The sequence below is a fragment of the Amblyomma maculatum genome, chromosome 6 (assembly GCF_055883805.1).
Source record: "Amblyomma maculatum isolate TAMU_Amacu chromosome 6, ASM5588380v1, whole genome shotgun sequence".
NCBI lineage: Eukaryota > Metazoa > Arthropoda > Arachnida > Ixodida > Ixodidae > Amblyomma > Amblyomma maculatum.
The window spans coordinates 150,471,082-150,485,426 of record NC_139349.1 but is presented as its reverse complement, the minus strand read 5'-3'; the positions used below and the strand labels follow the sequence as shown (position 1 = coordinate 150,485,426).

The window sequence follows — 14,345 nt, the reverse complement described above, 5'->3', positions numbered from 1 at the left end:
CCAGTTCCATGCTGAACGCCTTGGCTTGGGCTTTATTTTATTGTCCGTGTGCCCGCATGGCCTCTTCCTTAGTCTTTTTCGCTGAGTCCATCTGCCGGTCGGCCTCCTGGAGGCCTGCCTCAAGTTCTTGCGAAGCGTCAGGGCTGCCGACTGCTGCTTCCGTTCCGGTCGGCCAGCTCCTTCAATCAGACGGCCTCTTGGTCACGGAGTCTATATGTTTCGGCTTCCCATGAACACAACAGCCGACACGCCAACGTATAATGTTTAGGCCTTGTCGTCAGCCTTAGGTCCTTCATGCGACATCGCACTTCTTCCTCTCTTGTTAGCTTTTTCCCTGGCCTCAATGGCCCTCCTATTCCATTCCGGGCGGCGCACGTCCATGGAGCGAGCGAGGCCGGAGTCTACAATTTCTGGAAGAACGCAGTCGTTATAAAAACGAACCAGAAATGGCTCCATTTTTTTTTGTCCAGAAAGCGTCGTCTCGGTGTACTCCTTGTACATGTATCCCTTTCGTTGTGTACACCACAAAGTCACAGACATCCCTTCTGGTAACATGAAGCTGGCCTTGCACTTGGTAAAAATACCTGTGTGACCGTTTCAGCACTGGATCTCCGTCTTTTTGCTTCTTGTCTGCGAACTTCAGTGCCGCTTCCAGGGGTTGGTCATCCTTTGCAGTGAACGGGCATTTGACCTCCACGATTCGTTCGTCGCTAACTATACCATCAGGGGAAGCTGCCAGAAATCCGTACTCAAGGTCAACAAAGAGCCCACACGGTTGAACGTCTCTTTTCATTTCGGCTGCATACAACTGGAGTGCAACGCTCTCATTCTGCTTACCGTGTTGCGTGGCAGAACTTGTGAAGCTCTTTGAATCGAGAATGGTCTTGACCAGTGCGTCACAGGGTGTTGAGTCCTTTCTAACGCAGACAGCGTGGAAATTAGAAGCAGTGAGGCGAAGCCTTCTTTCCTCGAACCAATTTGAACTGTCTGCCTGCCCGCGTGTTTGCGCCTCAATTCGTGCACAGCCGTCCTTATCAACCTGGAGTTCTTTCAGCTGTGCTTCTGCTCTCTCAGCAAACTGTTCAGGTGGCAGGTCCGGCTTCATACAGTTTGCCCCATAGTGAGGTGATGAGGTACTGTCGGCACGGACCCTCTGATTATGCTGGCTGTCAAAAAGTCGCCTTTTTCGAGGCAATCTTTTGCCTTTTTCAGTCACTTTCCTGCCGGCATACTTCTTGTAGACAACACCGGGGCTCTTGCAACTTATTGCTTTGCTAGTTTTTCCGTGCCACTGAGGCCCCAACTGGAAGCTTAGCCCAGCAGCTTGGCAACGATGCTCATAGGAGCCCTTATCGGTTAACCTGCTTGCCACCACAAAGCTTCGCAACAAGAGACATGAGGGCTTCAGCAAGGTTGCTTGTATCGTCAGTGATGAGACGGTCAGCTTTTTCCGAAATACTGCTGGCAGCAGTCATTATCTTGGTTCTCAGCATGACAGGGAGCGTCTCGAATAAGTTTTCTCCCTTGCTTCGGTCACAGAAGTAACTTCTACAGCCATCATGGCACCCAAACACGTGTTTTGGACCATTTCTCAGGTCAGCGGTTAAATCTCGAACAAGCTTTCTTACATCACCTGGACATTCTCGCAGCAATTCGGCATAGTGACTGACAGCCTTGCGTGCCCCGTTCTTTATCCGCTTTATTCTCGGACCCGATAGCATGGGCCGGCCACCTTTGCTCTCCTTGGCAATAGCATACAGACGGGAAGTGTAGCACTTCACCGCATGGTTTACACATTCGTGCTTTCGGACAAAACGGCCGTAGCTAACCTTCGATTGAATCTGGTGGTATACAGATGAGTCACCGTCGCCTATAAAGGTGCGGTATTGAACGCCGTGCATCTCCATGCTTCGCTGAAATCCTTCAACTAGGACATCCGCCTCCATGGCTCCTGAGCTTTGATCCCAGTTTCTGTAGCACGTGTGCTCTTTTGCCTCTACGTTTTTCCTGGCATAGAACTCGCAAGTGCTGCACAGCTTATTCCTCACACCTAAGTAGAGGAGCCTTTTTGTGCGCTTACCGATGATGACGGCCACGCCAGAATTTGCAGAATACCGGTGGTCATGGCTCCTGTGGGACCAGCCACCATCAACTACCACGGTGATGTTTGGGGTCCAGTCATCCTCGCAGAAATCACAAGCTTCTTGGGCCAGCCGCTTTTCCTTCTTGCCAGCTTCGATCATAAGACCCAGGAGCACTTCTTTCCATTGCTGAAAGAAAATAGAGCATACGTGAAGCTGTTACTGTTCCCAACAGATTCAAAGTTGCTTCGCCACTTGCAAATGCCAACATTGTATTTTGCTTAGCACATAGAAACGAGTATGCCCTAATGAAACTTCTGACGACATTGTCCTTCAAAATTCAGCTTTTCACTATTGTATGCATGATAAACTGTAAATAAATGTAACGCCCCTTAGCAGCATGTAAGAAGAAATGAGTTCGTAAGAAAAAAAAAATAAAACCATGTCAAAATAATAACTGGATTCACCAACGTCTCTCTCTCCCACTCTTTTCGTGAAAAAAAAAAAACTATAGTTGCACCCAGAATTTGAGATAGCGAAAATAACATGAGCGGGGATTTTCGGAGGCTTCAAGGAGCTTCGACAATTCCTAATAAGAAGTGACAAAAAAAGAAAAAAAAAGAAAAAGGAACCGACACGTTCTATAAATAAAAACCGCAGGATAAATACAACTTCTGTTCATGTAGGGTATACTGATATTCAAAGTATGCATGCAGGATCTGCGCCCACGGCCCTGTACATTGTTTGCGCTAATACCGATTGAGTGGATTCGTGTATTCGAGCAAAGCCTTAGTAAGAGTCGCGTATTCAACGTGGGACCATATGTTCAGTTCAAACGAATGCATGTTATGCTGTATACAGCCTGAAACATACATTATCCATCTAGACTTTGGCAATTTCAATCGCAACTTTTGAAATAATTTATAGTACTTCATCTCTATTTGATATTCCTTCAACTAATTTCCTTCATGTTATATTCATTTCTGTCCATTTCCTATGCACAGCTTCAAAATGCAGCTTTCTTGTACAGCAAACGCTTTTTCATCAAGATGGCCGTCTAAATTTGTGCAGCTCTGTTTTCTGCTATTCTATGCCTTGTACTCTGTTGGCGTGTGGCGGGTAGTAGGGCTGCGTTTCACAATTCAACAGAGTCAGTGGATTGACAGAGTTGTACCTAATCCCTTTACTGCGGCACCGTGAAGTAAGGTGGCGCGACATTATTCAGGCTCTGTACGTTTTCAGGGTTGCGCTCTATGTTTGACCTCAAAACTAATACCGGCTGGGAGGCCGTGGAAGTTTTTTTCTGCTCAAAGAAGCTGACTTCCAGAGTTTGCAAAAGGTCCAAAGTTACACCCGCCTGTCTGTCTCTCATGTGTGTGTGTGTGTGTGTGTGTGTGTGTGTGTGTGTGTGTGTGTGTGTGTGTGTGTGTGTGTGTGTGTGTGTGTGTGTGTGTGTGTGTGTGTGTGTGTGTGTGTGTGTGTGTGTGTGTGTGTGTGTGTGTGTGTGTGTGTGTGTGTGTGTGTGTGTGTGTGTGTGTGTGTGTGTGTGTGTGTGTGTGTGTGTGTGTGTGTGTGTGTGTGTGTGTGTGTGTGTGTGTGTGTGTGTGTGTGTGTGTGTGTGTGTGTGTGTGTGTGTGTGTGTGTGTGTGTTGGGGGTGAGGAAAGTATAATTAGAAATAAGGAGATTTAAAATAGGGTAATAGCGGCTCGACAGTGTGCACAAGAGGGGGGAGGAGGGATTGCCGAGACGAATGGGCGAGGAGTGTGGCTATATAATTTTGCCCGCGATGTTTCAGCGCTGCTACCAACTATTGCCCAAAACAAGTCTTTGCCGCCATTCTGCAGGAATATATGCTGTACAGGGAACTGACATGTAGGCTATGCAACTGGTGTATAAAGTAGGCAAAAACAAAAAGGGCGGGAAGCAAGTGCACACAAGGAAACATTCCAGGCTACACATATAAATTCGCATAGAAACAAAATTTGGCAACATGCTCATACCTTTCCAAGTGCCTCCTCTCGACGCAGGAACGTTCCCTTGCCCATGGCAGGAATCTCCATGAGAGACATTGCCTCCTCCAGATGCGAGTGGCCAGATCCGATGCTCGTGAATGCCCATACAGCAGCATCGTTTATGCCAACAGCCGTCTTCTCTGTGAGAGGCGTTGGCTCCACAATAGGGTCTGTAGTCACTCTTCTGAGCTCGTGGCATCCATTGCACCGGAATTTGAACTCTGACCACATGCCAATCCTTCGTTCCTCCTGATACTCAAAGCGCCCTCCCTCAGAACGAGGACAGCGGTGGTCGCCAAGCGCCTGTACAGATTTTATAAAGTGGTCTACAGACACAACTCTTCTTCCAGGTATGCCTCCGTGCTGCGCTGTCTGGCAGCTGAAGTCCCTTTGAACAGCAAGATCTGGCAAAGACTCCTGAATTCCAAGGTCATCCCAGTAATCAGTCATTGTGACGTCACAGCTGGTATTACTAGGCGTAGGTTGTGGCGGCGGGCATTTTGATGCTTTTGATTTCGGGCTGTCATTCATCTGCAGCAATGCATGTTTTCTGTAAAACAATGTGAGGAGTGAAACAAAAACATTATTGAACGAGGGCACCTATGCTGCTGCAAGCAGAAGCGAGGGTAAAAAAGTAAAGTTGACAAGAAATGCAATTTTCGTAAACCTCATGTGCATTCTACATTATTGAACGAGGGCACCTATGCTGCTGCAAGCAGAAGCGAGGGTAAAAAAGAAATTTAACAAGAAATGCAATTTTCGTAAACCTCATGTGCATTCAAATGACAGGGCTTCACTGTGTTAGTATGAGGCTTCTTCAACACGGCGTAGAAAAGAAAATGGAAAAAGGAACGGCAAGAAAAGCAAGTAAATGGTTATCTTATCAACGCTGAGAGACACAGACCAATTATCTGTAATTAATGTGCACTAGCGTTGAAAATCTATTCAGTTGGTATGCGTTCATAATAACCACGCATTGAAGACAGAACGCAGAAGAGGAAAAAAAAGGCTTACCTCCAACGGGCTGTAGCAGCAAGTTGGGCCCTTCCTCGACGAGCCTTCAGACCTTTCTTCCTAACCGGAGGCTGGTTATGGTGTTTAGCCATGATGCGATCGAGGTTCGAGGGCCTAGTCTTCACCGCAGGCTGGTCAGGAGCAGACGAGAGACGAGAATATAGCTGAGCGGGGATAGCTGACCTGAGTGAACTGATGGTGGATACAATTCCACATTTTATACTGTTGGTTGTCCCCAGCTAGGGAACTGGGGAAAAAGAGTTCATGTTGAGCAGACCAATCAGGGAGACACTTATGAGAATTCGAGGTGCCGCCCACTGCCGACGGTGGTAATTGAGCCTCCTCGCACAACTTCATGTGGCGAAGGTGAACATCCTTGGTGGCGATGGCGATTATTAGCTGGCGGTGGAAAGGCAGTATTGAGTTGAAACAGCTCCGAATTCCCAGCAGTCTGCCCCTGGCAAAGGCCACTTTTCCACGGCATCTAATTCTCGAAATTTCGTGGGCACTCCAGTAATAATTGGGAGTAATTACTTACTGGCATTCACCCAAGCGCAGCCATAAGGCTACAAAGGAAAGCTATTCCCACTTCCAGTTATTGATCCATTCACTCTCGCCCTACCATATGATCTGCTGACTGTCCTGGTTAGCTCAGTTTAGTAGATTGGAGAGTTGGGCCAGTTGGTACATAATGGTAAGGATTGCGCTTCTCTCTTTGTCTGCGTCTTTCCGCTGGTCTGCGTCTTTCCAATAGCTCAGTAGTTAGAGCAATTGCCCCGGAAAGGCGGGGGTCTCGGGTTCTATCCCCGGACCAGGACCGATTTTTCTTTCACTACGAAGTTTCCGAGAAAGTTTTCCTTTGTAGCCATATAGCTGTGCTTGGGTGGATGCCTATAAGTAATAACTCCCTTATTACAAACCTACTCCGTCTTGGAAGATTCCCGAAAATATTTGGGCACTCCCGTCGGCGAAAAGCTGCGTGCATTTGCTCTCACCAACAATAGGAAAAGCTTTCTCATGGTAACCCCTGTGTGCGTCAGGCGGGTAATTATAGAATAATGTGTCGCTTCCCGGGCATTCAGACCCGGCGAGGTGATTGACAGCCGCAGCACGTGGCGGTGATGTTGCTGTAGCACGTGGTAGCGATGTTACCGCCGACACGGCGCCTTTTCTGCTGCTCGCCGGGCTGGCTTGGTTCCTGTCGTCGGTCGCTGGAGCCTCGGCTGGAACCCCCGATCATAACAGTCAAGGAAATACAGAGCTTTTGAGACAAGGACAGAACAAAGAGTGGACAGCACGTGCGCTAACTCTCAACTCAGTTTTATTCAATGCATTTCAGGATTTTAGACACTGTAGGAACATAGACAAAACATGATACTAGCATGCTATCGCGAAGCACGTCACCACATAATCGCACAAATTAACATGTTTCTATTTTCCCAAGAACTCTATCTCCTTGGTCGAGAATGATATCGAAGGATCGCTTACACATTCTTCTTTGAGTTATCTTATTTCTCTGGCTTTACAATCTCGCGTGTCAGTTGTTCTTTATTTCTGCTTATGAGAGTGCAGTCTGAAGCGGCAGAAACACTACTCGTTACAAAGCAGTCGCAATTTCAAAGCCAGGCAGAAAAGCACAAAAAAGTAGCAGTACAACCTATCTTCCCAGGATATGGCACACTCTGACAAAAAAAAAATAGTAAATCGGTGCGAGAAGATGCACACGTTATGTTTTCAGCACCTGAGAAACTAGCGAAACTATGTAAGATGACCGATCTGTTGGCTCTCAAGAAACAAGGATGCACAAAAAAGCCCAATAAAAAACCTGTTCAGTGTGCGGAGGGCGTTGTGTATTCCTTACAGTTTTCTTGTTGTAAGGTGTACATAGGGCAGACCGGGAGGTGCCTAAATGAGAGATTTTGCGAACACAACAAAACGTTGAGAACAAGAGTGATAATATTGACGATAAATAAAAACTGATATGCGATATATTGTACAAGACAGGAAAATCAGAGAGTTGACAGAAAAATGTGGAAGGCGATCCTTCGATATTCTTGAGAAAATAATTTGTGCGATTATGTGATGACATGCATCGCGATAGCATGCTGGAATCATGTTTTGTCTATGCTCCTACAGTGTATACAGTGTATAAATACTGTAATGCATTCTATAAAATTGAGTTGAAAGTTAGTGCACGTGCTGTTCATTCTTTTTTTTTTTTGTCCTTGTCTAAAAAGCGCTGCATTTTTTTGACGATGAACCAACTCGCGCGAACATCCACCCTGATCATAACAGTCATGCCTTCTCTCTATTACCTAAAGTCGTCAAATATCGCCACGAGAGTTTTCCACCACGCCGTCAGAGAGGTCAAAGGTGAATTCCGCGCGCTCATAGCTCAGTCATGAACCATATACAGCGGCGTCCCTTAGTCACGATCGTTTAGAGGATCAAAATCAAATCACATTCGCTTGACTCTAACATACATGGACATCCTCATGAAGGAGTCCGCACCTTCACCTTATGAGGATGTGAGTCGTTGAGGTGAGGGAAAATCAGCACTGAAAAATTAGCAAGGACGAGGATGAAGGTAGGCAGAGGCGGTGAGGTGAGGGATAGGCTGCGAAAGATAGTTTGAGGGCGAGGACGAATGCTTCACGAGATGCGTAGTTTCTGTAGTAACAAAATGTAGCCGGCGAACATGAAAGACACAAATGGCCAGCATACTCTGTCTTCCACTGGTACTGTTGTTGAGAAAACAGATGCAGTGGAACGGGGCACAATCGCTATAGCTAGGCTTCGAAGGGAAAATAATAAAAAAAAACTGTAAAAACGACCAAGGAGCAGGAACAGAAGCTACGAAACCACCTCAGTGCTCGTGATGATGAAAAGCCTAAAAACGGCCCATTTGATAATTGCCGACCCAACAGGTAGCTGCAAAAAGTCACTGAGACCGATGTCGCTGGTTCCACTCTCACGGAACATGACGGGAACGGTAAAGTACACAAGATCGCTGTTTCTGACCGCTAACGTTTCTTTGCCACTCAGGGAAACAACTAAGAGGGCAAGTTTAGCGAAAAAAAGCGCGCAAATAAAATAAACAAACCCGTCCAAAAGAAAGGGGACGCGCAGAAGAAACGCTGAGCACAGAAGACAGAGGTCGGGTCATTTAGCAACTACGACCCTCCAACCATTTTTTTTCCTCCCTCGGCTGTGGCGGCAAAGTCAAATTTATTCACACTTTTGTAATTTTTATTTTCCTGTCCTGTCAAAGATATGGAAAATAAACAAACAGCAATGCAGTTGGGCTGATACCAGTAAATAAACTACACTTTAGCAGCCGATGCATCCTTTATCATGTGGGCAGAGCGAAGCAGAATTTTAGTATTTCTTTTACCGTTTCTATCTTTGTAGTAAACTCGTAAAACCTTCATGTCATGCAATAAATTTGTGCGGCACGTAACCTCTTATTCTTATTTGATAATTTCCATAGCATCAAGTTCTATTTTTCCTTTGAGGGTTTGCATGGTACCGACCCTCTAACGCGCAAGATTTCATTGTCTCACTTTCAGTGTAAGATTGACTCGATAATAAGAATGCAGAGATTTCGCGTTGTTTGGATGTATCTCTAGCTGCTAGGTTCAAATTATGGCAGCACTGTTCTTTGAATTGCTCATTCCGCTTAGTCGTTTCAGAGGAAGGAAAGAGGCCTCTTTTGTTCGTTGGTTTCCCATGTTAGCGGTAATTCGCTGCTCGTGCGTGGCAGCCCTACGAGGAGAAAGATGCCTGCTTTTGCCAAACACAAGCATATATCTTTCTAGTAACGAAAGCCACTACTTGTACTGGACAAGAAGCACGTTTCGTTCGCCGGGGTACAGTGTTGATTGTAGCCGGGGCGCACCTCAGCTGCACGCGCGAGAGCCTTAGCTGGCAACGTTTCGGCACACAAACAGTATGACGCACTTAATTCGAGGCGATAAATAAATATCAAAGCAAGCAAGTGTACATTTGTCAAAGGACCATTTTCAAGTAGCGCTACTGCGCATGAGCGGAGCACCTGAGCGCGCGAAGCACCTACACCCGACCCGACCCGACCACTCGACCCGTCACGCCAGTGTTTACCTCTCTCGCCCGATGGAAAGGAAAGGGCAAAGGAAAAATGTTGTAGACGCACAATACCCTCTCGTAAATACCCCTCTATTCAGGGTGTTTGTGGCGCCATCCTCGTAATTTTTCTGAACTGCGACATTTTAGTGCACATGAAATTTCATAGATGGCGCTAACTACTACATTTATTATACCTGGCTTTGTTATTCCACTTTTATTGGCTTTTTGTAGACTTTGTAGTTGATAATAGGGGATATGCAAAATTACTTAGTCATCTGGCAACATGCACACGCCGCCATCTTGTGTTGGGCGAGTACTTCAGACATATCGCCCGCGAACCCGCGGCTAGCCACCATACCGCGGCTGCCTTTGAATCGTCCTGCGTGAACTGGCTGATGGAACCGCGCTATCTTTGCTAATTCTATTTTCTAATTATGCGCTATCTTGCTAATTAGCACTATTTTTGCTAATTATGGCACAAGGGCAGCGTTTTCCCTCAAGCGGCCACGAGAGGTGGCGAAAGAATCTGGAGGATTTGCCGCACCTCACTGAGGACGATTTATCGCATTTCTGCTCGTCGGCAACTCCGTCGATGCGGCAGCAAAAGAAAGCGTATTCCTTCGCCGTCGAGGCCTACGCTGTTCCATCGTCGCTGGCCACTAACATCTGCGATTCGAGGTATGTGAAGTTATCTGTGTTTTTACATATGTTCGTCGCTGATGGACTTTGTTCTGCTGCAGTGTATTCAAGGCTTTCCCTCACTGCGGTAGGCGCGCAAACACTGGCGGCGCAGGAGCGACATAGTTTGACTGCTCATATGCGTCAATTCGTATATCGGCTACTATCTATATATGAAGTGCTTTTGGGTGAAGTGAAATCTCGTAGTTGTTTTCCCACGGACATGGCGCTTTCCGATTTGCATGTGTAGTAGGCTGCCTCTGGGCGCAGAATCATGTTAAGCGATGTTTCCCCTCGGAGCGGGAACTCAAAAGACTCGGTAAAAGTAAAGATAACTAAACCTGAGGCAGGAACAGTTAAGATGCCTTCACATTGAGATTAAAAGGCTATGACCCTGCAAAAAACGAAGAATGACTCGGCTATAGTGTAACATCACATGCAATGATTATATTCCCAGAAGTTGTTATTCATTAAAATATTCATTTATTCATCGTTTATTGACCATTAGGGACATAATATGGAGGGGGGGGACACAGAAGCATTCAACAGTCATGCACGATTATAAATATAGAAAAAAAGTGATCAAGGTTACATAAGGGGCATAAAGAAGTATTTAGCAGCTGTTACACATGAATATGAATATAAAAAGGAAAAACAAAACATATTGTAAAGCTGGGACATAATGCAAAGTATACAAGTGTACAACAACAAGGTAGCTCCTTTTGAATTTTATTTTGTTTTTCTGCACAACACTGCTCGAGTGCCTTTACATATTTTTTGTAAAGTTGCATACCCAGAGGGATACAAAATTATCCTTAAGTCTTAGGATACCCGAGCCAGTTCATACCTATCCTCTTTTAAGGCTTGGATTTCAACAAATCATAGGATATAGTTTGGAAGCATCACCCTTATATAACAGTTGTCATCGTAGTGGGCCCAAATTTTTGTTTCATACCCTTGTTTGTTCATGTATTGTAGTGTTCTTTTATTTTCACCTTTTTCTTTCTCATCCTTATGATGGCAACTTTCCTTTTATGTCATTGTGCAGATCTCATCTTAGACAATGGTTATGATCATTGCCATTTTATTCTCCTTGCAGGTTTGACATTGTCTATGCACGAGCGACATGTTTTCGGAGTCAAAAGAAGACTGGGAAACCATACCATGTGCTTCTTGCCTTTCGGCACACAACCGGTGCCATCACTGATGCAACCTGCGAGTGCCCTGCAGGGGCGAGTAGCTCATGCAGCCACATTCTTGCCGTGCTGCGGATGATAATCTTGCTCAAGAAGCAGGGTTTTAAAGAGGCTCCAGCTGAGCTTACTTGCACAGAGCTGCCTCAGCAGTGGAGGCGCCCTAGACGACAGGGAATCAGGGCAATGAATGTTCAGAACATTGATTGGAGGAGCCCACGGGAGAATGGCGTACCAGTGCCTTACCCATTACGGCTGTCTAATGCACCTGCACAGAAGGGGGACGTGCAGCAAAACCTGAATGCCCTACATGCTCTGGGCAAAACACTTGATGACCTTGGCAGCCATGACTTTGCCATGGTGTTTCTGGCTGCTAAAAGGCCTTTCGTGGAAACAAAAAGGGGACCAGCACCACCCGGTTCACCACTTGCCTACCAACAGGCAAAGCTGCCTTCGGGTTTTAGGACATGGCTGTCAGACAACATTTTTTTAGGGTCTGGAAGGGTCACTGTCGTCCCTGACCTTCATCTTTTTGATGAGGTGGCAGACTGTAAATTTCCTGACACCTTATGTTCTGAAGAGCTGAATATATTGAAGGTAAGCACTGCATACTTTAAGCGAAATTCCAAGTTGCAGAAGGGACATGAATGCTTTAATGCCTGCGCTTTCTGCACTGTGGCCTCGAATCGATGTGGGTAATTTTTTTTTTTGCAAACAGTAGTGTCATTATTACAAAGTTTGTAATAGTGTAAAGGTATTGTCATAAAATTTCATCTAATGAAGACCACAGTATGTTTGTAAACTACGATAATCAAATCTAAATATGGGATACACAATAGATCATTTGAAACAAATCTAATGTGATGTGCTTGCTTTTTGTTTAGCCGTCAGCACACCGTAACGAATTAATGTGATATACAATGCTAGTCTTTAAAATGTAGACGGAGGCAATAGACATTTCTCATTTAATCACAGGAACTACAGCTGTCACCAGAAGAAGCGAGAGACTTGGAAAAAAATTCAAGGCAGCAGACACACAGTGCGAGGTGGCGAGAAGCTCGTGTGGCCCGATTAACTGCCTCACGTTTTGGGAGAGTCATCAAAAGGAGAGAAGAGTGGACCGATAAAGGAATCGCGAACATAGTTGAAAGTAAGGACCTCTCTCGTGTGCGCGCTGTTCAATACGGACTCCGAAATGAAAGTCTGGCTGCTGACCGGTACAGTGCCGTAATGCAGAGCTATGGACATTCTGTGTCACTTTTACACAGTGGCTTAGCAGTAAATCCAGAGTTTCCATGCCTTGGTGCAAGCCCCGACAGGTTTGTTTTCGACCCAGAAGAGGATACATTCGGGCTATTGGAAATTAAGTGCCCATATTCATTAAAGGACAGTCAACCAGAAGAAGCCATGATAAAGTCATCTTACCTCACTTTTGGGGAAAATGGCCAGCCAAACCTCAAGAGAGAGCATGATTACTACACACAGGTGCTGGGTCAAATGGCTGTTGCTGGTTGCTTGTGGGCAGACTTCGTTGTGTGCTCAGAGAACTGGATTGCAGTGGAACGCATATGGTTTGACAAGGAAGAATGGCTTCAAATGCGTTCAAAACTTGACGCCTTCTTTTTTTCGCACATGTTACCGTATATCAGGACACGGCATCAATGTCACTAGTGTTTTGTTCATGCCAAGCAAAAGCCTAAAACAGAAATGTGCTTGAAATCAGTGATGCATGTGGGCTCTGTATCAAATATATATGTGGTATGTAAATAAGAGCCAATTTAACTACTGAGCAGAGTTCTGTTGACACTGCTGCTGAATATATAAGATGTTATCACTACTGTTGAGCATTTGGTGGAGACAGCAGCCTCAGGCTGAAGGAGAAAAATATTTTTATTGTCAATATAAAACTAATAATGGTACAATGCATCAAGGAACATGAATGTTGACATTAATATGGAAGTCTATTGCGGCTTCATTTCAGCTTTTTCATCATGAATACTCGACAGACACTTCATATCGTGCATATTATATAATGTACTGCTGCTAGCATTCTTTCCTCTTTTATTATGCACGAATGAGATGCATTCAAGTAACCAAATTACTGTCCCAGTAAGCTTCAAGGGAAAGAAAGAAATTGACAGAGTGATTAAAAATGTTACTTTACTGTCAATATTGCACCACAAACTATATAACGGAAGTAGCTTGCAATAAATGAGTAAAATTCGGCTTAACTTATCAATAGCATAAGTAGCCTGGCTCGCATTTGTACTGCACATGAAAAGAAAATTCAATCAATAAAATTAAAAAGAGGCTTTCTGGCTATATATCATCACACTTAAAATGAGCTGCAGCGATACTACCCATTTCATTTGCACTGTCTTATTCGAGTGCATCAGTACAGCATGTTCCATGCCTTTATTGAACCTAAAGTAGGTAATATGCAGTCATATGTGGCACCTAAATGTGCGTCAAAAGTGCTCGCAGCCCAATACAAATTGGTGACTTGTTTCAAATGTGTTCACAGCTACATTCCTTTTATGTGTATACATCTGTACATGAAAACAATATGTCAGTCACGCTACCTTTGTCTTTTATCATGCTAAGCAAAGCCAATCCAGTGATAAAATGGCAATAAATGAGCTGTTCTATACGCACTACACTCAGACTGAATCAAGTTTTAATATATATGCTATACTTGACACTGCAAAGATGGTTTGTAATATTGAAACAAATCCTTGGTTTTTTAATAATAAAATGGATTGCTAAAGCTATATGTCCTATTTGCCGCCATAGTGGCTCTGGTTATGGCACTTGGCTGCTGACCTGAAAGATGCGAATCTGCGGCAGGGATTTAACCTATTTCGATGAAGGCAAAATGATAGAGGCCCGTGTTCTGTGAGATGTTGTGCACGTCTGTCACAAACCCCCGCCTTTACGGTCCAAAGAGGCGCGGGATTCCCTTTACGATTTCCCGTCGTTCCTCTATGAGGGTTGTGAACACATTTAAAAGTTAGGCCGGTCAACCCGTGAAGCACGTGTGTCGGTGTGTGATTGAGGAATAAGTACAAATAGGTCACTTTCTTTTACAAACAATTGAAGGTTTATAAATAGCAGACCAAAATTACACTGATAATAATAGAGTACAATGAAAGAGAATACAACGCCACGACAAGATATTGATAAAGACGAAGAAATAAATGATAAGAGAAAAAAAAATAAAATTAACCCGACAATGAACAAAACACTGTGATAAAAATATGAA

General features: G+C 44.8%; 1 protein-coding gene and 1 pseudogene across 1 annotated transcript; one reads left to right on the top strand and one right to left on the bottom strand.

Moving 5' to 3' along the window:
- Window positions 1-264: 264 nt before the first annotated feature.
- On the bottom strand, window positions 265-5,468 carry LOC146187036 (uncharacterized; annotated as a pseudogene).
- Window positions 5,469-9,684: 4,216 nt separating this feature from the next.
- Window positions 9,685-13,417, top strand: LOC146187035 (uncharacterized). The gene is made up of 3 exons (XM_084605752.1): window positions 9,685-9,890; window positions 10,990-11,680; window positions 12,059-13,417. The coding sequence occupies exons 1-3, from the start codon at window positions 9,685-9,687 to the stop codon at window positions 12,752-12,754; spliced, it is 1,593 nt and encodes a 530-aa protein (XP_084461878.1). The 3' UTR covers window positions 12,755-13,417.
- The last annotated feature ends 928 nt before the right edge of the window (window positions 13,418-14,345 follow it).